The sequence below is a fragment of the Stylophora pistillata genome, chromosome 2, assembly GCF_964205215.1.
Source record: "Stylophora pistillata chromosome 2, jaStyPist1.2, whole genome shotgun sequence".
Lineage (NCBI taxonomy): Eukaryota > Metazoa > Cnidaria > Anthozoa > Scleractinia > Pocilloporidae > Stylophora > Stylophora pistillata.
The window spans coordinates 39,062,738-39,086,561 of NC_142520.1; the positions used below are offsets into that span (position 1 = coordinate 39,062,738).

The following is a 23,824-nucleotide window of genomic DNA, read 5'->3' on the forward strand; positions in this document are numbered from 1 at the left end:
GGAGACATTGTGTCGTGTTCTTTACTCTCACAGTGCCTCTCTTCGCTCAGGTGTTTAATTAAAAATGGCTACTGGCAAATTTAATGCTGGGGGGGGGGGGGGGGAGGGGTAACCCTGCGATAGTCTAGCATCCCATCCAAGGGGGAGTAGAAATACTCCTAGTCGCTTCATGTTACAGACACCGAAGTTAAGCACCGGCGTGATGGGCCACTTGGTTGACTGGCCAAATTAATGCACCATAAATGGTAACCTGATATGATTCGGAAGATGATGGTCTAGTAGAATAATTGCTTAATGGATGACTGAATGCTTTTTTATCAACGCTGAAAATCATAAAAACTCTGCACATCATGCACAACAGCTTTAAACGTTTTATTCAATCCTCACGTGTTTTTGAGATAGATTTGATGATCTAGGACTCACCTATCTCACTCGTTTGTTATGGGACTAAGAAGAGCCTGGGCTGCACCTAAGAAATTCTTAACAGCGGCAATTCTTCTAAATCACCACATTTGAGGACCATGTGAGATTGCAACGCGCATGCGCGAGATCAGTGCACGTTAGCTTGTTAGCAAGATTGGTCACGAACGTTCGAATCAGGCGTGAAAAAATGTCAAATATTGAACATATTGAGGATTACGCCTTGAAAACCTCTTTTATAAAGAAGGCAAAGAAGCTCCCTCATGGCGGGAACGAGGTTCCCAGGTCAGAGGGCACTAGTGGTGTAGAAAACACTACTTCAAACGGTTTGTCGGAAAACGCGCCCGAAAATGACATAACACTACAGAGTGAGCTGTCAATAGTTGGCAGTATGCTAACGAATTCTATGCTTACTCTCCAAACAACTTTGACTCAGCAGTTTGAAAAACTGCAAAATACTATTGAAAGAACTTGGTCCACAGAGGAAAATAATCTGTTGGCGAGCTCCGAGGGAGAATACAGGAGTGAGAGTGACAATGAAAATGGCGATGTGACAGAAACCGCTGCAAAACGGTCGAAAAACGTAGATAAAAAATGTGATGTACTCGACGCAATTGCTCAACGCCTCACAAAGACAGAGCCGACCGATGTTGCTGTCAACGAAAAACTTGCTACAATCGTGAACGGACTCATGTTGAAATTGTAAAAACCTCAAGAATCAAAGCTCAAAGGAGAAGGGGAAAAAATCGTCCGACCACAAAACTGCGAAAGTTTGGTCGTCACAAAAGTGGACGAGCTTATTTGGAACAGATTGAGGCCGAACACGAGGTCCTTTGACTCGAGGGTACAAACAGCCCAAGGCATGTTGATCAAAGGTGTCATTGAGGTCATCAAAATGCTCAAAGAAATGCTGGACCTGAAGTCCAAAGCAAATGACGAGTCAGTGAATGATAGTATAGATTATGAGAGCAAACTTAACCAGCTGATCGACAAAGGAATGTCAGCTATAGAAATGCTTAGCAACTATAGAAACTATATAATAACTTAGAAACTATACAATAACTATCGTGTTAGTAGATGTTACTTCTTGAATTTTTGAATGCTGTTCCATCTATGAGATGAAAATGGCAATATACTGATGGCAAGTCATGTGGACACTTCTCTAGCTAGCATTTATTTTACGAAACTCACCGAAGTCGCCTATTTTTTTTTTTTTTTTTTTTTTTTATATATCACGGCTGATATACTTTTCAGCGATATACTCTTGTTCGTTTATTCCTTTGTTTGTTTGGTTTTTTGGGCTTTATTGCTTCTATTGATTGCCCCGACATCTCTTTTACTTTCAGATATCGACGAGTGCAGTAACGGAGACCATCTCTGTGACGTCAATGCGAACTGTACCAACACTGACGGTTCCCACAACTGCACCTGCAGGGAAGAATACATCGAAGATGGACAGTCATGCCAAGGTACGAGCGAATAATGAATCAGAAATATGACTTCGATCGCACGCTACATGATAGTAGCCTTAGCATTAAATAAAGCATCGTTAGCAGGAACTATTATCCTATTAAGTGCTACGTGCTGCATTTTAAGCAGCCTTACCCATGCATGTTTATGCAAGGGTTCACCATGATCTACATTTTGCCTGTTTCAGAGCCATTATAGTGGTGGGTTAAAAATAATTGTGACGAAATGTTAGTTTACAATATCTAACTCGTAAAACACAAAAAGGAGAAACCGTTGTTTTATCCTTTGCAACGATTAATAGCATCGCACGACTGAGATTCTTTATCCACTTTAAAGCAACAAAAATGAAAAAAGTGCAAAATATCTTTGTGGTGTCTCAAATATTGACGAATGTAAAGGAAATCACTCTTGTCACCTGAATGCTACCTACGCCAACGGCAACGGATCGTACGTTTGTACTTGTAAGCCCGAATGTACTGGAAATGGACGCAATTGTACAGGTATTTAATGTATTTTGTTGGTGAACCATCACATTCGAGAGAAAAGTAATACCATACGTGCCCAAAGTGTATACTTATCATATCATACTTTTCCAGATAGAAAAGGAAACACATGTGGGCCTGTTGGTGTGGCAGACAACAACACAATTCCAGATGCCAGAATGACAGCAAGCAGTGTGTTTCTTATCAAAGATGATCTTTATGCTTCATACCTCGGCCGACTGAATGAAACCAGGGGACGAGGAGGGTGGTGTCCTAAGACTAAATTTAATAGAACCGACTACCTCCAAGTAGATATGGGTTCAGTGCTGTCTGTTTGTGCTGTGGCTACTCAAGGAGGAGAGGAACTTTTGGAATGGACTACCAGCTATAAACTGCGCCTATCCATTGACGGTTTAACTTGGAACACCTACGAGGAGACGAATAAGACAAAGGTTTGGAAGTACCAGTAAATAAAGCGTTGATTTGATCAACGACTATCAGTAATGGTTATAGGGCAAGGGGAATCCAATTTGGTCTGTGAATAACGTGATTGAGTTACAACATTGTATCATTGCAAGCAAGAGTGTGAATTGTTGTTATTCACGAGTACAGTATGCATATGGTTATTTTACGGTGGGACAGAAAGTCTTGTGACTAGTGAACCAGAAATATTGCACAGTTGGAGAAACAAAATAGCCATCTGTTAAATGCATTAAAAAAGAACCACATGTCTAAAAGGTTTGGAAAGCACAACAATTGACATTTTTTAAGTAAAAATCAAAGAGTTTGTGGCGGATACGGATAGTTTGCAAGCAGATATAAAGCTAAGGAATTCGTGCCATCTTTAACATTTTCTATGAGTATAGGAGGGTGTATAAACGAGCGATCAAAACAAGAAAAGTGACAGAAAATTTTACTCCGTTTAGAAAATTCCGGCCGCAACAAAAAAGCACAACATTATGTTGATGATGTGAGCTGTTGAGACATGGTCAGATGCCCCCTCCATCCCCTCCCTTCCCTCCTTCACCTACAAGTACCTCCTTGTTTAAATGGACTTTAGAATTGGTGGACTACAACAAGGTGCTCAGTTTCTTTCTTTTTTTTTTTTTTTTTGTCGGTTTTCTTTATTCCAGGTCTTTCAAGGAAACTCAGATAGAACAAGCATCGTGAGGCATTCACTTAGACCTGACTTCAAAGCCAGATATGTTCGGTTTTATCCTGTCTCACACCATATTCATCCCTGTTTGAGGGTGGAAATATACGTGCTTAAGTAATGCATGAAAGAGTTCTATTGGAAAAAAAGTGTGTACGCATTGCGTACAGTAGGAAAATAAGCATCACCAAAAAACTAAAGAAACTTTTTAAATCTAATCTCTACACACCTTTCGCTGCAGTATAATAAAACAGTTACACAGGATAAACGTGAAGTGGAAAAGGTATTCCAGAACTGTGTTGAAAGTTGTGTTTAGTCACTGTCGCTTATTAATTCTGCATTATCGTTGCTATCGGTGTGAGTTTTCTCAATTTTCCGATAAGTTGATAGCTTATGCAAACAATATCAGAAGATACAGAGGAATCGAGAGTAAGCGCGAATACCTGCAACTTAAAGGCGGAGTAGTAAGTCCAGCCAATAACAAAACAGATCTGTGGTAGAGCAACGCCATCTTGGAGCATTAATGCATCAACAACAGTGCTCTAAGACATATCAGTGACAAGTCACTATACCACAACATTAGCGACGAGTAGCTATTCAAACGTCGTTGCCGGATGAAGACAAGCAGCACTTAAGCATTGGTAGAGTCGCAATTTGCTCTGGATAACATGTCTCCACAAATAATATATGATCTTTATAATGAGAAAAAAGGTTGCACTTAACGTTTATTTACTATCTAAGATCAGCTTTTCGAAGCCCTTGGTAATAATTAATAAATTAAAACGTATCAGATGACATGCGAAATTCCCATGGAGAAAGGTAGTGGGTGGTGGTATATATGCTAATTAATATGTACTTTGAAAGGTTTTGCACCATTTCGTCTGGAATCACTTGTGATGATTATCTTAGAAATAGAAATATCGCAACAAACGAAAACCGAGAACAACTTTCAAACTAAGTTAAGCTATAACTTTTGCAGGGATAACTCTTGGGTCCACAATTATAAATAATGTATAATAAGATAATAAAAAGAAAAACGACAAAAGAAGAAACAAACAAAGGAGAAAAAAAAAAGAAAATACGAACCGCCTCCCGGTTAGCTCAATGGGTAGAGCACCGGACTGTTGTGCGGGAGGTCGTGAGTTCAAATCCGGCCGGACCAACACGTAGGGTCTTTAAATAACTGACAAGAAAGTGCTGCTTTTGTAATAATATCTGCAAATGGTTAGACTTTCTAGTCTTCTCGGATAGGGACGATAAATGGAGGTCCCGTCTCACAAGGCCCTTGTATGTGATAAAAATTTGTGGGACGTTAAAGAAACTACACACTGTTCGAAAAGAGTAGGGCACGTAGTGCCTGGTGTTGTGGTCTATCTTTGTGTAGTGTCTATCAAATTGATGGGGGGGGGGGTACTGCGCCTTTGAATATTGTATAGAATGTGCGCAATGAAAAAAAGGAATTCATTCATCAACCCCCGGCCTGAAACCTGATGTTTCTTTTAGCAACAACGGCCTTGCATAGTAGCATGCAAATTGAATTAGAAATCTTCAGATCTATCAGTAATTTAATCATTATGATTAATAGCTAATTCTCAAATCGCCAACACAAGAATCTAGATTTAATTCACTTCAAATCTTCATGAAAATGAACCTTACATGATGCAGGCCAGAGAAATCGGGATAAAACTGTGCATAACTTGGGAATACTCAGAACCTGATGCGATTGTACTTTAGAATAGTAGTCTGTTTTAAAACGATGATCCTTCAAGCTGGGTTGATCTTGAATATCGCTGTTAGAAAATATACCACTAGGGCATACATGTATTAAAACACTAAAGGTAATGTTAGTTTCTTCAAGTTGCTTTTGTGTTGCACATAGGTCAATATAAGTAACATAAGTATTGTTAACAATGCTAGTTTTGTTTGTATATTTTAGATTAAAAACCTATTAAAGAGAATTACTGGACTTTATCAGGAATCATCGTGGAATATAAACTTTAAATATAACTTTAATTTTTTTCAGTTTTGCGTCGAAATTGATTGGTTACCCATTACAGGTCAAATTCTCACCGGGAAAGCGTATAATGATCCATAGGTCTGTCAAGGTAAAGCGAGAGGACTCCATGAGCAAGTGAAGAAGAGGCGTTTAGCTTCAAATGTGAAATTAATTAAAGTTAACAATGAAAATATTTCCAGGCGCGAGGATCCGTGCTGCTTGCGCGTTAACAGTGTTAAATTAGGACTCTCTCGCAAAATTTAATCTTTAGAAATAACTACGCAATCGTAGTATAACTGGCAATTTTCACAGTTGTATAATGATTCGGTGGCGGGAACGGCCTAGCTAAGCCCAGATGTGTCATGACATTTGAGGATAGCCTGATTATACTGCGTGACGTGACTACCAAGTAATTTGCGTTGTACCCGGCATGTTTTAACCATGATCTATAGGCTTGGGACACAAAAAGGGCTCTTATCTGTTCTGCTAAGACAATGCCAAAGTTAAATTGTGACAGCTAAATACTCTGATCAGACCTTTGACTCTGAGTCATGGACCAGTCAGCATGGTGGCCGGTGAGCTGCTCGGCAAGGAACTTGTTTTCATTCAGGATATTAAAGTGGCTGAAGTTACTTTTATGATTATCTTTAATAAATTAAAGAAATCGAGATCCGCAACAACAACAACATTGACTTTTTTTTTTTTTTAATTAAAGAAATAAAGGCTTTTGTAGCCCGCAGTTAGCAAAGCTATTCTAGGCTGGCTACCTAAACAGACACTGTATAGGCTCTCACACAGACACACAGACACACACACACACACACACACACACACGCACACACACACGCAACAATGAAATAAATAAATAAATGAGCAAATAAAAATAAATAATAAATAATAGTAGTGATAATCATGTTAAAGGTTTTAACTGGGCCAGTCACACAAGGGAGTTTTTAACAGGTCAAAGAGAAAGCTAATCAGTTGAAATACAAATATAAGCTAGAAAGGTCAAGGTAGCGCAAGTCAACATTCATATCCTCAATTTCAAGAATTTTCAAAAGCAAGTGAGTTAGCTCACGTTTAAAAGGTGCTTTCCTTAGCTTACGAATATCAGGGGGGATGCCATTCCATATTTCGCACCAACTCTAGAAAAGGAAAACAACTGATGATTTGTTCTCGCCTGAGAAACGAGTAGAGTAGGAATGAACCTGTTCAGAGTGAGTAAAAAGTTCAGAAAGATTGGGAGGAGCACAGCGATTTTTGATACCATGTAACAGAGAGGCAACCAATTTGAAGTAAAGCATTTTTATCGGTAGAATTCTCGAACTACTAAAAAGAGGAGCACTGTGAGATGTATAATCGAAAAAGTACATTAGACGAAGAACCCGCTTCTGTAAAGTGACGATTTTCTTTAGATGAGTATTCGCGGCTTGGCCCCAAGCAACGAGACCATAGGAAATATACGGTTCAATGAGCGAGCGGTAAATGTTTATAAGAGTAGTGAGCGGTACCAAGTGTCTTAGCCTTGCAGTAATACCGATACCTTTGCTTATTTTTGTGGAAATGTAGTTAATATGGTGCTTCCAGGAGAGATTACCGTCAATTAGAACACCTAGGTATTTAACATATGTCTTACGTTCAAGAGATACCAATTGCTCGGAGTTATTATCAAGTATTTTAAGGTTTACTTATCGGTATAGTTTGTGTTGATAAGGATGACAAATAACGAAATTAGATTTAGATACGTTAAGAGATAATTTATTTGAATTCAGCCATTCACACAACTTTAATTACTCTTCATTGACAACAACTTCAAGTTTGTTTAGATCTTTTTCTGCATATAGTAAATTGGTATCATCAGCAAATAGGTAAAAGTCAAACTTTTTAGAGGAACGATGCATGTCATTGACATAAATTAAGAAAAGAAGCGGACCAAGTACAGAACCTTGAGGGACTCCACACACTATTCTCTCTTTGCTAGAGACAATAGAACCGCTTTGGGTTGATTGCATCCTGACAGACAAGTATGACGAGAACCAGTCATTAATCAATCCTCTAATTCCATAATGGTGTAATTTATGCAACAAAATCAAATGATCAACCGTGTCGAACGCCTTTTTCAAGTCAATGAAAATGCCACAGGAATATAATTTTTTATCAATGTTGTTTTGAATTGTATTTAGAATATCCAGAATTGCATGTTGAGTTGAGCAGTTCTCTCTAAATCCATATTGCGATGTGAAAGACCTGATAGCGAGATTTTAAAGATGGAGAATGGATGATGCAAAATTGAGAGTAGTGGTCACTTATATCTGAGACAATGTTGCCGCTGAAGAGTTTAAAGCCAATTCTGTTATCAAGAATATTGTCAATAAGTGTGGCAGAATTATTATGGACTCTTGTAGGCTTGTCAATTGCTGGAAAAAAGGAGTAACTTTGCAGGGACAGCAGAAAGTTATGAGAAAAATCACAGGTTTCAGATTTGAGGAGATCAATGTTGAAGTCGCCCATGACATATATCGGTTTATTAGTAGAGCTTAGTCTTTCTATTGTCATATCGAAATATGTTTGAAATTGTTCAGGAGAAGTATGTTACCGATAGATTACACCACATATAACAGTTTTACCTTTTAAGAATTCGAGTTCAATCCATAAGGCCTGGAAAGCCTCGTTAGGGGTTTTTTCGAGGACTGTGTAATTTAAACTGGCGTCAACGTACATACTGACACCTCCACAAGAAAGAGGAATTGGCACCTGTTCGAATTGGTAATTAGGTATATGTGGATTAAAGTCTATTCTGGCCGAATTTGTAATTTGTAATTAATTGCTGTAGGGGAATTTGTGCGAAGAGGCACGGTTCAAAACTGTTTCATTCTACTTTTGCATGATAACCTGTGGAACTTTCGTTAATGGGCGGCAATTACTCTCGGCAGTTGAGTGATCATAAATATTTAAATCGATGTTCAGCCCTGAAAAGAACATGGGCTGTAGTATTTTTACAGCTTCCTATTTATTTGGTAACAGATGTGTTTAAAAAGAATCAAAATGCGGTTCAGCCCGGCGAAAAGAATAAAGGAAAATATAGTATTTTGATGTACTAGGCAGGCACACCAGTTTTCTCTTGTAAAAATTTTGTCTTTTGGCCCTCAATTGTCGTTTTTGTTTTTAATTTAAGGCGGAAGAATTATTTTTAAAACAGAGTTTTGTTTTTAAATCGGTTTAATATTAATCACCTACAATTTTACAATTATCACTCGTACTCTAAACTTATATATTTTTACCTATAAAGTTTTAAGTACTTCTAATAATATACCTTTAATTATAGTTAATTTATAGTCTACCGTTTCATACATGAGCCTCTGGCTCGGGCAATTGGGCAACCATGCCTCACGTTAGACAATAAACTTTGATTGATTGATTGATTGATTGTTGGTCAGTGCGCGTTTTTCTTTGAGGAGATCTAGACTTGGATCAAAAAATGTCATGCGACTTAAAAGAGATCGGTTTGTTTTTCTCCTTTGAAGTGCTTTGCGTGATGCAGAATGTGAGTAGACGTATGAATATTGTAAACGATCTCCAATCGTTTTTCGGCGAGGGTGGGTTCTGCATACATTGCCACTTAAAATGCCATACCCTTTTTCTGTTCAGTTGTAAGCGATTGTGACAGTCTCCGCTACGCCTGAGGGCAAATAATCCCTCAGCGAAATTTAATTAATGAGATAAATCAACCAATTCCTCAATCACAATTCCTCAACCATGGATTGGTGCTAGCGAGTGCAACAAAACGCCAGTCAAATTGTAATGAACAGTTTCCCACCACTGACGTGCTTTTAACCCGACAGAAGCTAAAGACATTATGTTACCAATCTAATTTGGTAAAACTTTGCTCGACAACCTTCCTTCCAAAAGTTTTCCCATCGAAAAACAAATTGTCGCCCATTTTTTATCCTTTATTAAACGAAGGGATAGAGAGAGAGAGAGAGAGAGAGAGAGAGAGAGAGAGAGAGAGAGAGAGAGAGAGAGAGAGAGAGAGAGGGAGGGAGGGAGGGAGAGAGAGAGAGAGAGAGGGAGAGAGAGAGAGAGAGAGGGAGACAGAGAGAGAGAGAGGGAGACAGAGAGAGAGAGAGAGAGAGAGAGAGAGAGAGAGAGAGAGTCCGATTCGAGTGGGCATTTGCTACATTGATTGCGTATTTGCTACCGTAGCAACTACCCACTGAGTATTTGCTACGGTAGCAAATACCCACTAATGCGTATTTGCTACCATTGATGGGTATTTGCTACCGTAGCAACTACCCACTGAGTGTTTGCTACGGTAGCAAATACCCGCTAGTGCGTATTTGCCACCATTAATGGGTATTTGCTACGGTAACAAATACTCAGTAGGTAGTTGAGTATTTGCAACGGTAGTAAATACTCAAATTATATTCTAACTACTACCAAACTGCTCAATACCTGAAAAACACACATCTACGTCGTTTTATCGTATTTCTATTTTAAATAGATAGTTTGTCCTCTTCTCGGTGCCCCTGTGTCCATGTTAATTGTATACGTTCTACGTTTTAGTTCCTCTGAGAGTGTTCTATCCTTTACGGTTGTAAACGCACGATTTAACAATAAGCTTATAGAAACATGAAAGTTTAATGAAAAGGTTGATAACGTGCACATTTCAAAGCTATAACGCGTAGTCTTTGCTCTGAAATGCTCTCCACTACACGAAAATACTCTGAACTGTTAAAGAATGTCAACTAGAGGTTAATCCTTGGAAAAGGCGTGCGCGAGATGGTTTTGCACGAGTTGAGAAGTATCAAGCCGGGTTAAACGTTCCAACTTTCTTTGATAACATTTGTTGATCTGACATTATTGGGGCGTTAAACATCCATGTTTGTTCAACATTAATTGTTGGACGAACGTTTCATAAGTTCTCAAACATTAGTCCTACAAAAAATGTTGGACAAGCATATATGCTAAATGCTTTAACATTATTGAGTCAACAAATCTTCGATGACAATGTTGGAACGTTTAGCACGGGCCTCAGAAAAAGAATGAGGGTGCGAAAAGAACGACTGAGTTTTCTGAAAAATTTTAATGAGTGAAATATTGAGAATCGTGCAAGATTAGTTCGTGCCATAATAAACCGTCCGCATTGTCACCTCAAAGCGCAAAGGTGGTAGATGGTTGAAGTAAAATAAGCAAATAATCTGAAACGTGATCGTCAGATCGAAGAAATCGCAATGGAGATAAACGATTATTTCTCAAGAACAAAGACTTACGGTCACAGGTAGCGTTGCAACTAAAAAAATTCTTAAATATGTTCTAAGCAGTGCAATGCATTGTATGCTGAGCTGTTCACAACTATCAAATATTACTCAGCAGTGCGCCATACTGTACAGACTGCACTTACAGAACATCTGAACTGAGTAACAACACCGAACTGGGAAAATACTCTTAAATATTACTATATAGGGCGCTACACTGTACTATTCAGTGTATTGTTGTTAGGTACAGTGAAGTACACTGCATAGTAAGATTAAATGTTACTATGCAGTCCTTTGCATTGTGCTCAAGAACACGACACTGAACTGTTGGAACTGCTAAATCTTACTATGCAGTGGGCTGCACTGTACACTGAACTGTTGAAAACTGTTACATGGTACTATGCAGTAGGCTGCACTGTACATTTGACGACAAAACTATAAGAAGTTTTCTCGTATGAAAGTAGTTCTACTTTATGGATTCTTATTTTAGCGTTCACGAATATAAAAAAAAAAATCACTACGAGGTGGGTAACATGTGGTTAGCCTGCAGAAAGTCAGGTATAAGTTTAAGATACATTTCGGCTCCTACTGAATTTGGATATAACGACGCTCCAATTTCAACTAAATAGCGCTCCACGGTTTTTGAAGTTGTTTTTTCAAGAAGATCCAGATATTGTTGTTCTTATCAGTAAGCGTTTGAAATTCTAGTCGGTTTTTAGTAAAATGATTTATTTAGTCGTTCTCGTTCATATATGTATAGTTGCAATATTCTATCGATTATGTTAAGAAATCATCTTTTCACAATGGTAAAGGAAATAGAAGTTCATAAAAAACGGGAAACACTATAGGTGAAAGGGATAAGAAGTATGATGATTACATGTAATAATATCTGACTAAGAGTTAAAGGACTGGAACTGTTTTCTTGAGATAATTTCAATTCTATTCTTAGATTTCAACTTGAATTTCATTTCAAAAATCAGTTGCGTTTAATCCCAATGATATATCAATTTGTATGACGTAAAGTAGCTAACGAATACATTGTTACTGGTGTTATTGTTGTTGTAGTCCTGTTTTTGTTGTTTCTCCCTAGCCCAGCTTGGGAATACCCTTACCTAGGAAGATAAATGCCCAATACCCATGTTGGTTGAAGACTGCGTTCGTTTGCTGGTATAACTAAGGGAATAGTTGGTGTTTATCATTTAAAAAGGGACGCTTCGATTACTATCAGCCTGTAAAATCAGCCCTAAAATACAAGCTTTCTACGTCTATCTTTTCTTAATACTTTATTGCTTAATGTATCTTAAAGGAAACAAGTTCGTTAGATACGACTCTCTGTGGCCCTGTTTCTCTGCACTTGCTAAATGCTATCTAAAGTATAGTACGTAGCAAGTAAAGACCATAACGAAATGTAAAGAGTGAATGAATCAAGCATCAGGCGAAAAACAAGCAATTGTGAATGAAGCAGTACGTTATTATTAAGTGTTGCAGTCATACAGGAAAAAGAACTCATGAACTATATGTGTTCATCTGATACTGGGTGTTTTGGGAACTAGGCTAAAGCCTGAAACTAAGCCCGCATTGGAACTGACTTACACACAAGAATTTAAAACTGAACTAGGAGTACACTGCAAACAAAACTAAGCTCACATTCTAACTGAGCAATATTCACATTTAAAACTGAACTAGGCATGGACTGATGAAGCTCATATGATATTAAAACTGGGTCATGCACACAAAAAACTAAGTTTGCATTGTAATTGAGTTGTAAGCTCATTTAAAACTTAACTTGATAAACCCTAGAAACAAACTAGACTCACATTGTAATATATGATTTATGCAAGCAGTTAAAACTGAACTTGGTTGACACAGTAAACAAAACTAAGCCCACGTTGTAGCAAGGTTTTACACGCATTTAAAACTCAAATCAAGGGTATATTAGAAAAAGCAGTAAGTTTACATTATAACAGAGTAATGCCTACCTTTGAAACTGAACAAGGCGTATACTAGAATGACTTAGATCCCGACCTATCTTAGTAATGTGTGCAATTGACACTGGACTTAGCGCATATTGGAAGTAAAACTAAGCTTGCATTGTTAGAGAGTTATGTGTGTATTTTAAACTGGACTAGGTGCATACTGGATACAAAAACTAGCTCACACTGTCACAGAGTTATGCACGCATTAAAAACTGATCACAATAGAGACAAAAGTAAACTTGTATTGTAACAAAGCTATGCGTACCGCTTAAAACTCAACTAAACTAAGCATAAACTAGACAGAATACCAAGCTCACATTGTAAGTGAGGTATGAGTCCATCTAAAGCTATATCACACATAGACTGGAAATAGGCTAAAGTCACAATGTGAGTTATTTTCGCGCATATAGAACAGAACAAGGCTTTTACAGAAATGCAACTAAACTTGTATGAATAGAATCGTACGGGCATTTAAAACTGAACTAAGTTTAAACATGAATCAAAACTAAGATTACATCGTAACAAAGCTTTGCGCGATTTAAAACTCAATTAGTTAATATAAGTTAACGTTAGGCCTACACTAGAAAAAAGAATAAGGTTCACATTCCAACAGAGTTATAAACACAGTGAAAGCAGAACAAGGGTAACACTGGAAACATTTTTATCCCTTTCAGATTTGAATAAGGATTGATTGCTGATGCATGTTATGCTATCTAAAGTAACACTTGAAGGAAATTTTTCACACCACAATAAGCGCTCGTAATCGTTCAAACTACCTATGTAAAGTGCAGCGTTTATAAGATTAAGATGCTATCATGATTTAACTTACATAAGCATAGCAAAATCCTTTTCACAACACTTTTAATTGCTTAATGTTTCAGCCATTTGGAAACGAAACTATTTCTTACAAAAATGCGCGTGTACGCTTTTTTTGTCGGTAAAGGGTGTTATATTTTAAATTGAAAAATACAGAGGGATAGATTGTTCTTAAGCAATACCCAAATAGTTCCTTAAAACTTAATCTTTTACCAAAGAAAATGTTTCTCTAGAGCAAAAGAAGTAGAAATGGGTATTTGCTACATAAAGTGGGTACTTGCTACGTTAAATGGTTATTTGCTACGGAGTGGTTTTTGTGCAATAAAATCTTTTAAATGTGACATATAATTAAAAAAAACAGGTTTAACATGTTTTCTTTCACAAGCGCAGAACTTTCCTACCAAAAAAAACAATTTAAAGTAAAATATGATGATTTTATAAAGAAAAAAGATAATTGACCTTGTCAAAAAATTCTGACTTGTTAAGTCGAGTTGATACTATATGTGGGAACGCAGTTTTGTTCTAAAATTAAGATGGTTTAGAAAGTAAAATATTCCAGATCCCAGAGGGGTTTTACGGCAATAAAAAAGGAACTTGAAGACCTTTAAAGTCCGCCAAAATTTTTTATTTTCGTGATTTTTTCGATGCGTGTACCAAAGATTGAGTATTTGCTACATTGGTCGTGTTTAGATTGATAAACTGACCAAAGATTTCTTATTGGTCGGTAACTTTGAATAGAAGTATTATAAGTGAAAAATAGACTGATATTCCACTGTAGAAACGGGAAAATATTGGAAAATTTTATATCAAAAAAAGAAGAGGAGAAAATATTAGCAGATACTCAGCCATGAATCTGGAGAGAGAGAGAGAGAGAAAGAGAGAGAGAGAGAGAGAGAGAGAGAGAGAGAGAGAGAGAGAGTCCGATTCGAGTGGGTATTTGCTACATTGATTGCGTATTTGCTACCGTAGCAACTACCCACTGAGTATTTGCTACGGTAGCAAATACCCACTAGTGCGTATTTGCTACCATTGATGGGTATTTGCTACCGTAGCAACTACCCACTGAGTGTTTGCTACGGTAGCAAATACCCGCTAGTGCGTATTTGCCACCATTAATGAGTATTTGCTACGGTAACAAATACTCAGTAGGTAGTTGAGTATTTGCAACGGTAGTAAATACTCAAATTAAATTCTAACTACTACCAAACTGCTCAATACCTGAAAAACACACATCTACGTCGTTTTATCGTATTTCTATTTTAAATGGATAGTTTGTCCTCTTCTCGGTGCCCCTGTGTCCATGTTAATTGTATACGTTCTACGTTTTAGTTCCTCTGAGAGTGTTCTATCCTTTACGGTTGTAAACGCACGATTTAACAATAAGCTTCTAGAAACATGAAAGTTTAATGAAAAGGTTGATAACGTGCACATTTCAAAGCTATAACGCGGAGTCTTATTTTGCTCTGAAATGCTCTCCACTACACTAAAATACTCTGAACTGTTAAAGAATGTCAACTAGAGGTTAATCCTTGGAAAAGGCGTGCGCGAGATGGTTTTGCACGAGTTGAGAAGTATCAAGCCGGGTTAAACGTTCCAACTTTCTTCGATAAAATTTGTTGATCTGACATTATTGGGGCGTTAAACATCCATGTTTGTTCAACATTAATTGTTGGACGAACGTTTCATAAGTTCTCAAACATTAGTCCTACAAAAAATGTTGGACAAGCATATATGCTAAGTGCTTTAACATTATTGAGTCAACAAGTCTTCGATGACAATGTTGGAACGTTTAGCACGGGCCTCAGAAAAAGAATGAGGGTGCGAAAAGAACGAGCGAGTTTTCTGAAAAATTTTAACGAGTGAAATATTGAGAATCGTACAAGATTAGTTCGTGCCATAATAAACCGTCCGCATTGTCACCTCAAAGCGCAAAGGTGGTAGATGGTTGAAGTAAAATAAGCAAATAATTTGAAACGTGATCGTCAGATCGAAGAAATCGCAATGGAGATAAACGATTATTTCTCAAGAACAAAGACTTACAGTCACAGGTAGCGTCGCAACTAAAAAAATTCTTAAATATTTTCTAAGCAGTGCAATGCATTGTATGCTGAGCTGTTCACAACTATCAAATGTTACTCAGCAGTGCGCCATACTGTACAGACTGCACTTACAGAACATCTGAACTGAGTAACAACACCGAACTGGGAAAAAACTCTTAAATATTACTATATAGGGCGCTACACTGTACTATTCAGTGTATTGTTGTTCGGTACAGTGAAGTACACTGCATAGTAAGATTAAATGTTACTATGCAGTCCTTTGCATTGTGCTCAAGAACACGACACTGAACTGTTGGAACTGCTACATCTTACTGTGCAGTGGGCTGCACTGTACACTGAACTGTTGAAAACTGTTACATGGTACTATGCAGTAGGCTGCACTGTACATTTGACGCCAAAACTATGAGAACTTTTCTCGTATGAAAGTAGTTCTACTTTATGGATTCTTATTTTAGCGTTAACGAATATAAAAAAGAAAATCACTACGAGGTGGGTAACATGTGATTAGCCTGCAGAAAGTCAGGTATAAGTTTAAGATACATTTCGGCTCCTACTGAATTTGGATATAACGACGCTCCAATTTCAATTAAATAGCGCTCCACGGTTTTTGAAGTTGTTTTTTCAAGAAGATCGAGATATTGTTGTTCTTATAAGTAAGAGTTTGAAATTCTAGTCGGTTTTTAGTAAAATGATTTATTTAGTCGTTCTCGTTCATATATGTATAGTTGCAATATTCTATCGATTATGTTAAGAAATCATCTTTTCACAATGGTAAAGGAAATAGAAGTTCACAAAAAACGGGAAACACTATAAGTGAAAGGGATAAGAAGTATGATGATTACATGTAATAATATCTGACTAAGAGTTAAAGGACTGGAACTGTTTTCTTCAGATAATTTCAATTCTATTCTTAGATTTCAACTTGAATTTCGTTTCAAAATCAGTTGCGTTTAATCCCAATGATATATCAATTTCTTTGACGTAAAGTAGCTAACGAATACATTGTTACTGGTGTTATTGTTGTTGTAGTCCTGTTTTTGTTGTTTCTCCCTAGCCCAGCTTGGGAATACCCTTACCTAGGAAGATAAATGCCCAATACCCATGTTGGTTGAAGACTGCGTTCGTTTGTTGGTATAACTAAGGGAATAGTTGGTGTTTATCATTTAAAAAGGGACACTTCGATTACTATCAGCCTGTAAAATAAGCCCTAAAATACAAGCTTTCTACGTCTATCTTTTCTTAATACTTTATTGCTTAATGTATCTTAAAGGAAACAAGCTCGTTAGATAAGACTCTCTGTGGCCCTGTTTCTCTGCACTTGCTAAATGCTATCTAAAGTATAGTACGTAGCAAATAAAGACCATAAGGAAATGTAAACAGTGAATGAATCAAGCATCAGGCGAAAAACAAGCAATTGTGAATGAAGCAGTACGTTATTATTAAGTGTTGCAGTCATACAGGAAAAAGAACTCATGAACTATATGTGTTCATCTGAAACTGGGTGTGTTGGAACCTAGGCTAAAGCCTGAAACTAAGCCCGCATTGGAACTGACTTACACGCGAGAATTTAAAACTGAACTAGGAGTACACTGCATACAAAACTAAGCTCACATTCTAACTGAGCAATATTCACATTTAAAACTGAACTAGGCATGGACTGATGAAGCTCATATGATATTAAAACTGGGTTATGCACACAAAAAACTAAGTTTGCATTGTAATTGAGTTGTAAGCTCATTTAAAACTTAACTTAATACACCCTAGAAACAAAATAAACTCACATTGCAATATATGATTTATGCAAGCAGTTAAAACTGAACTTGGTTGACACAGTAAACAAAACTAAGCCCACGTTGTAGCTAAGTTTTACACGCATTTAAAATTCAAATCAAGGGTATATTAGAAACAACACTAAGTTTACATTATAACAGAGTAATGCCTACCTTTGAAACTGAACAAGGCGTATACCAGAATGACTCAGATCCCGACGTATCTTAGTAATGTGTGCAATTAACACTGAACTTAGCGCACATTGGAAGTAAAACTAAGCTTGCATTGTTAGAGAGTTATGTGTGTATTTTAAACTGGACTAGGCGCATACTGGATACAAAAACTAGCTCACACTGTAACAGAGTTATGCACGCATTAAAAACTGATCACAATAGAGAGAAAAGTAAACTTATATTGTAACAAAGCTATGCGTACCGCTTAAAACTCAACTAAACTAAGCATAAACTAGACAGAATACCAAGCTCACATTGTAAGTGAGGTACGAGTCCATCTAAAGCTATATCACACATAGACTGGAAATAGGCTAAAGTCACAATGTGAGTTATTTTCGCGCATATAGAACGGAACAAGGCTTTTACAGAAATGCAACTAAACTTGTATGAATAGAGTCGTACGGGCATTTAAAACTGAACTAAGTTTAAACATGAATGAAAACTAAGATTACATTGTAACAAAGCTTTGTGCGATTTAAAAATCAATTAGTGGATATAAGTTAACGTTCGGCCTACACTAGAAAAAAGAATAAGGTTCACATTCCAACAGAGTTATAAATGCAGTAAAAGCAAAACAAGGGTAACACTGGAAAAAATTTTGTCCCTTTCAGATTTGAATAAGGATTGATTGCTGATGCCTGTTATGCTATCTAAAGTAACACTTGAAGGAAATTTTTCACACCACAATAAGCGCTCGTAATCGTTCAAACTACCTATGTAAAGTGCAGCGTTTATAAGATTAAGATGCTATCATGATTTAACTAATATAAACATAACAAAATCCTTTCCACAACACTTTTAATTGCTTAATATTTCAGCCATTTGGAAACGAAACTATTTCTTACAAAAATGCGCGTGTACGCTTTTTTAAATTGAAAAATACAGGGGGATAGATTGTTCTCAAGCAATACCCAAATAGTTCCTTAAAACTTAATCTTTTACCAAAGAAAATGTTTCTCTGGAGCAAAAGAAGTAGAAATGGGTATTTGCTACATAAAGTGGGTACTTGCTACGTTAAATGGTTATTTGCTACGGAGTGGTTTTTGTGCAATAAAATCTTTTAATTGTGACATATAATTGAAAAACAGGTTTAACATGTTTTCTTTCACAAGCGCAGAACTTTCCTTCCATAAAAACGAATTTAAAGTAAAATATAATGATTTTATAAAGAAAAAAGATAATTGACCTTCTCAAAAAATCTGACTTGTTAAGTCAAAATGATACTATATGTGGGAACGCAGTTTTGTTCTAAAATTAAGATGGTGTAGAAAGTAAAATATTCCGGATCCCAAAGGGGTTTTACGGCAATAAAAAAGAACTTGAAGACCTTTAAAGACGTCCGTCAAAATTTTTTATTTTCGTGATTTTTTCGATATGTGTACCAAAGATTGAGTATTTGCTACATTGGTCGTGTTTAGATTGATATACTGACTAAAATTTCGTATTGGTCGGTAACTTTGAATAGAAGTATTCTAAGTGAAAAATAGACTGATATATTCCACTGTAAAAACGGGAAAATATTGGAAAATTTTATATCAAAAAAAGAAGAGGAGAAAAGGTAGCAGATACTCAGCCTTGAATCTGGAGAGAGAGAGAGAGAGAGAGAGAGAGAGAGAGAGAGAGAGAGAGAGAGAGAGAGAGAGAGCGTTTTCCTCATAGAAGCTCAGTCTAAAGCCTAGCGAGATGAAATAATAATCATTGAGCTTACTTTTCAAGCAGTTTCTGCTCACCACAGGCATAGAAAATGATCGGGTAACAGTGTGGAGAATTGGAATGTTAATCTAGAGGTTAAAATTGAACTCGACAGGCCGCGCTTTAAGGCAAGATTCTTGTGTCTATTTATCCATATTTACACTATGGGTATGGAAATTTAGAATTCTAAAATATGGATTTTTAATGGCTCAATATCCCGTGTGTTGACTTTTGATGTCAACGTGACAGAAAGGAAGTTAATCTGCACTTTTGTCAACAAGCGACTCGAATGTCAGTATTACATTTCGCGATCGTACGTGTCTTGGCTGGTTTTCAAAACATGTTGGAGCGTTACAAGTCGGTTCAATCCTAACAGCGTTTTATTATGTTTCAAAAACAAGATCGCCCTTCTGTTGGTGATGTGCCCAGCTGTTTATCCAAGTTTGCTTTTCCAGTATCGTTCGTATGTTTATTGATCTGTACTACCGCCTTGGTTCGTGTTGAGATCATAAACCAGCGAGTTCATAATGTTGAAGATGTTATGGCGGAAGTGGGGCGAATACATGAATCCATGAGGGATTCTACCGAAGCAGCAGGTACTCAACCTTCTGAAAGCACTGGTTTTGTCGGGAACTTTGCTGGCAATATTGCTCAGGAGAGTAGAGATATGACCGAAGGTAGTATGCTTTCTCTCGTCAACTTATAACTTAGTAAAGGACCCTCGCTTCGACAACGATACGAAATACATTTTCCTGGCGAACTCTTTTCGATCCCCTGAATTTTGCCGAGGCTTACTTTGGTGAAGAAATTGGGAGTCACAATGGTACTTAAAGTGGCTAATGAATTTGTCTATTTTAGTAACTACATAAACTCATTTCTGAGGGGTCGATAGCGAAAAAGTAATAGCGGTCACCGTTGTAAAAGCTCAAGAGAGCAATCATATGAGTAACATTATGCAATTGATCATTCAAAGATATCCCTTTTTCCCTAACTTGGATTAATATATTTGATGTATTGTTGGCCAGATAAACCCTTCAGGAATATGAAGGGTCCATCCTTGAATGACTAAAACAACAGTGCGACGTCTGCTGTTTATCATAATAACAGCACAAAAAGGTCTTGGATAGCTAAACGTTTTGAAACGTGAGGAATGGGTGTGGGGGGGGGGGTGGGGGGTGGAAAAACGTGAAGTACTCTTGCGTGCCACAAGGAAAGGTTGAGCTTAATTTAGGTTCTCGTTTAAACGAGGCGATCGTACACGTAAAAGCGAGCAAAAGAAAATCAGTGTTTGCTCGAGAATATGGCAGCCTCCTTTCATTATTTTCCTGCACAAATTTTCAGCGACGGAAAGCTTAGTAAGAACCTGGTAACCGTCATTTAGACGAATCTGGTTTGGAGCCAAAGGTTGTATAAATAAACCACTGTTGAGATTATTGTCTGGTAAGGAGATTTAAAAGTGTTACCGCTTTAATTTTCAAACACTTTTTGAAAAAAAAAAACTATTTCCAGTTAACGCCAGAAGCCGTCGCCATTTCAAGTTACCTGAGAAAGGAGCCAACCCTGGTAAAGTTACGATAGAGGTGGTTAGAAGTGAGATAAACAAGACCATGAATTCATGGTCACCACGATCATTTTGTTCGCCCAAAGAACAAATTTGCGTACAGGGGCCACCAGGATTGCAAGGACCAAAAGGATCACGGGGAAGGAGAGGTCCGCGTGGATCTACAGGAAGGAAAGGGTCACGCGGTTTTAGAGGAGAACCAGGGCCTTCCGGAAAGCAAGGAAATATCGGACCACCAGGTCAAAAGGGTGTACAGGGTATCACAGGGGTTCCGGGTCCCAGGGGCCCACCGGGAGCTAAGGGAGAACCTGGGGAACCTATCTCTCTCCCTGTAGTTGTTGTTTCTCCAATGAAGCAAACACTCAGAAAAAATCAAAGTGCACTGTTCCAATGTTCAGTAAGTGGAAATCCTCAACCGACTATGACGTGGGTGGGGACAAATGGCACTCATCTCCAAAGTAATTCTCACCTTGGTGCTCGAGGTGGGAGATTAGAATTCCATCACGTGACTCTTAGCGACGCTGGAAATTACACTTGCGTTGGAAGAAATGTTCTTGGTTCCGAGAGTCAGTCTGCGAAGCTAATTGTTGAAGGTAGGAATGGGCATGCAGAAGAAACTGGGTGTGAATTTATTTCATCATCTGTTTTTTACTATTCTTTAATATCAATTATTTAAATCAACTCCATTTAGCCAAACCACATGTTCATCTTGAAGTCTTATCCTGTAACAATATTATTTTGTTTAGTGTTGCCTGGTCACTTCTGAGATATATATTTATTTGTCATATTTCTAAGATTTATATGGCATTCAGCGTAATACCTGAGAGCTTCTGGGATATAGCAAACTTAGTTTTTCATTCACTGTTAATAGACGGAAATTATGTCTTTCCTTTCTGGTTCACCCAGGCTGAAGTCCTTCATTCAGAGTAATGCCTGAGCACTTCTGGGATATGTAACATACCTAGCTTTTCATTCATGGTCAATATAGGGAAGTGTTGTCTATCCTTTCTGGTTCACACAGGCTGAAGTCCAGACATTCAGAGTAATACCAGAGCACTTCTGGGATTTATAATATACTTAGCTTTTCATTCATGGTCAATACAGGGAAGTGTTGTCTATCCTTTCTGGTTCACCCTGGCAGAAGTCCTGGCATTCAGTGTAATGCCTAAGGGCTTTTGGGATATATAACATACATAGCTTTTCATTCATGGTCAATATAGGGAAGTGTTGTCTATCCTTTCTGGTCCACCCAGGCTGAAGTCCTGGCATTCAGTGTAATGCCTGAGCACTTCTGGGATATATAACATACATAGCTTTTCATTCGTGGTCAATATAGGGAAGTGTTGTCCATCCTTTCTGGTTCACCCAGGGTGAAGTCCTGGCATTCAGTGTAATGCCTGAACGCTTCTGGGATATACAACATACTTAGCTTTTCATTCATGGTCAATATAGGGAAGTGTTGTCTATCCTTTCTGGTTCACCCAGGCTGAAGTCCTGTCATTGACTGTAATGCTTGAGCGCTTCTGGGATAAATAAAAAAGTTTTACATAGCTTTTCATTCGTGGTCAATATAGAGAGTTGTTGTCTATCCTTTCTGGTTAACCCAGGCTGAAGTCCCGGCATCCAGTGTAATGCCAGAGCGCTTCTGGGATATATAACATACTTAGCTTTTCATTCATGGTCAATATAGGGAAGTGTTGTCTATCATTTCTGGTTCACCCAGGCTGAAGTCCTGGCATTCAGTGTAATGCCTGAGGGCTTCTGGGATATACAACACACTTAGCTTTTCATTCATTGTCAATATAGGGAAGTGTTGTCTATCCTTTCTGGTTCACCCAGGCTGAAGTCCTGGTATTGACTGTAATGCCTGAGCGCTTCTGGGATATATAACATACTTAGCTTTTCATTCATGGTCAATATAGGGAAGTGTTGTCTATCCTTTCTGGTTCACCTAGGCTGAAGTCCTGGCATTCAGTGTAATGCCTGAGCACTTCTGGGATGTACAACATACTGAACTTTTTATTCATGGTCAATATAGGGAAGTGTTGTCTATCATTTCTGGTTCACCCAAGCTGAAGTCGTGGCATTCAGAGTAATGCCTGAGGGCTTCTGGGATATATAACATACTTACCTTTTCATTCATTGTCAATATAGGGAAGTGTTGTCTATCCTTTCTGGTTCACCTAGGCTGAAGTCCTGGCATTCAGTGTAATGCCTGAGCACTTCTGGGATATACAACATACTGAGCTTTGTATTCATGGTCAATATAGGGAAGTGTTGTCTATCCTTTCTGGTTCACCCAGGCTGAAGTCCTGGCATTCAGAGTAATGCCTGAGGGCTTCTGGTATATATAACATACTTAGCTTTTCATTCATTGTCAATATAGGGAAGTGTTGTCTATCCTTTCTGGTCCACCCAGGCTGAAGTCCTGGCATTCAGTGTAATGCCTGAGCGCTTCTGGGATATACAACATACTTAGCTTTTCATTCATGGTCAATACAGGGAAGTGTTGTCTATCCTTTCTGGTTCACCCAGGCTGAAGTCCTGGCAGTCAGTGTAATGCCTGAGCACTTCTGGGATATACAACATACTGAGCTTTGTATTCATGGTCAATATAGGGAAGTGTTGTCTATCCTTTCTGGTTCACCCAGGCTGAAGTCCTGGCATTCAGAGTAATGCCTGAGGGCTTCTGGGATATATAACATACTTAGCTTTTCATTCATTGTCAATATAGGGAAGTGTTGTCTATCCTTTCTTGTTCACCCAGGCTGAAGTCCTGGCATTCAGAGTAATGCCTGAGCGCTTCTGGGATATATAACATACTTAGCTTTTCATTCATTGTCAATATAGGGAAGTGTTGTCTATCCTTTCTGGTCCACCCAGGCTGAAGTCCTGGCATTCAGTGTAATGCTTGAGCGCTTCTGGTATATTCAAAATACT

The 23,824-nt window shown here is 37.9% G+C and overlaps 2 protein-coding genes across 2 annotated transcripts in view; both read left to right on the forward strand.

Moving 5' to 3' along the window:
* LOC111346636 (uncharacterized) overlaps window positions 1–23,824 on the forward strand; it is an 84,593-nt gene that overhangs the window by 7,036 nt on the left and 53,733 nt on the right. The window lies entirely within an intron of this gene.
* LOC148739434 (uncharacterized) lies at window positions 19,661–21,569 on the forward strand. The gene is made up of 3 exons (XM_088747943.1): window positions 19,661–20,000; window positions 20,665–20,678; window positions 20,781–21,569. Exons 1-3 carry the CDS (start codon window positions 19,709–19,711, stop codon window positions 21,558–21,560), a joined length of 1,086 nt encoding a protein of 361 aa, XP_088604069.1. The 5' UTR covers window positions 19,661–19,708; the 3' UTR covers window positions 21,561–21,569.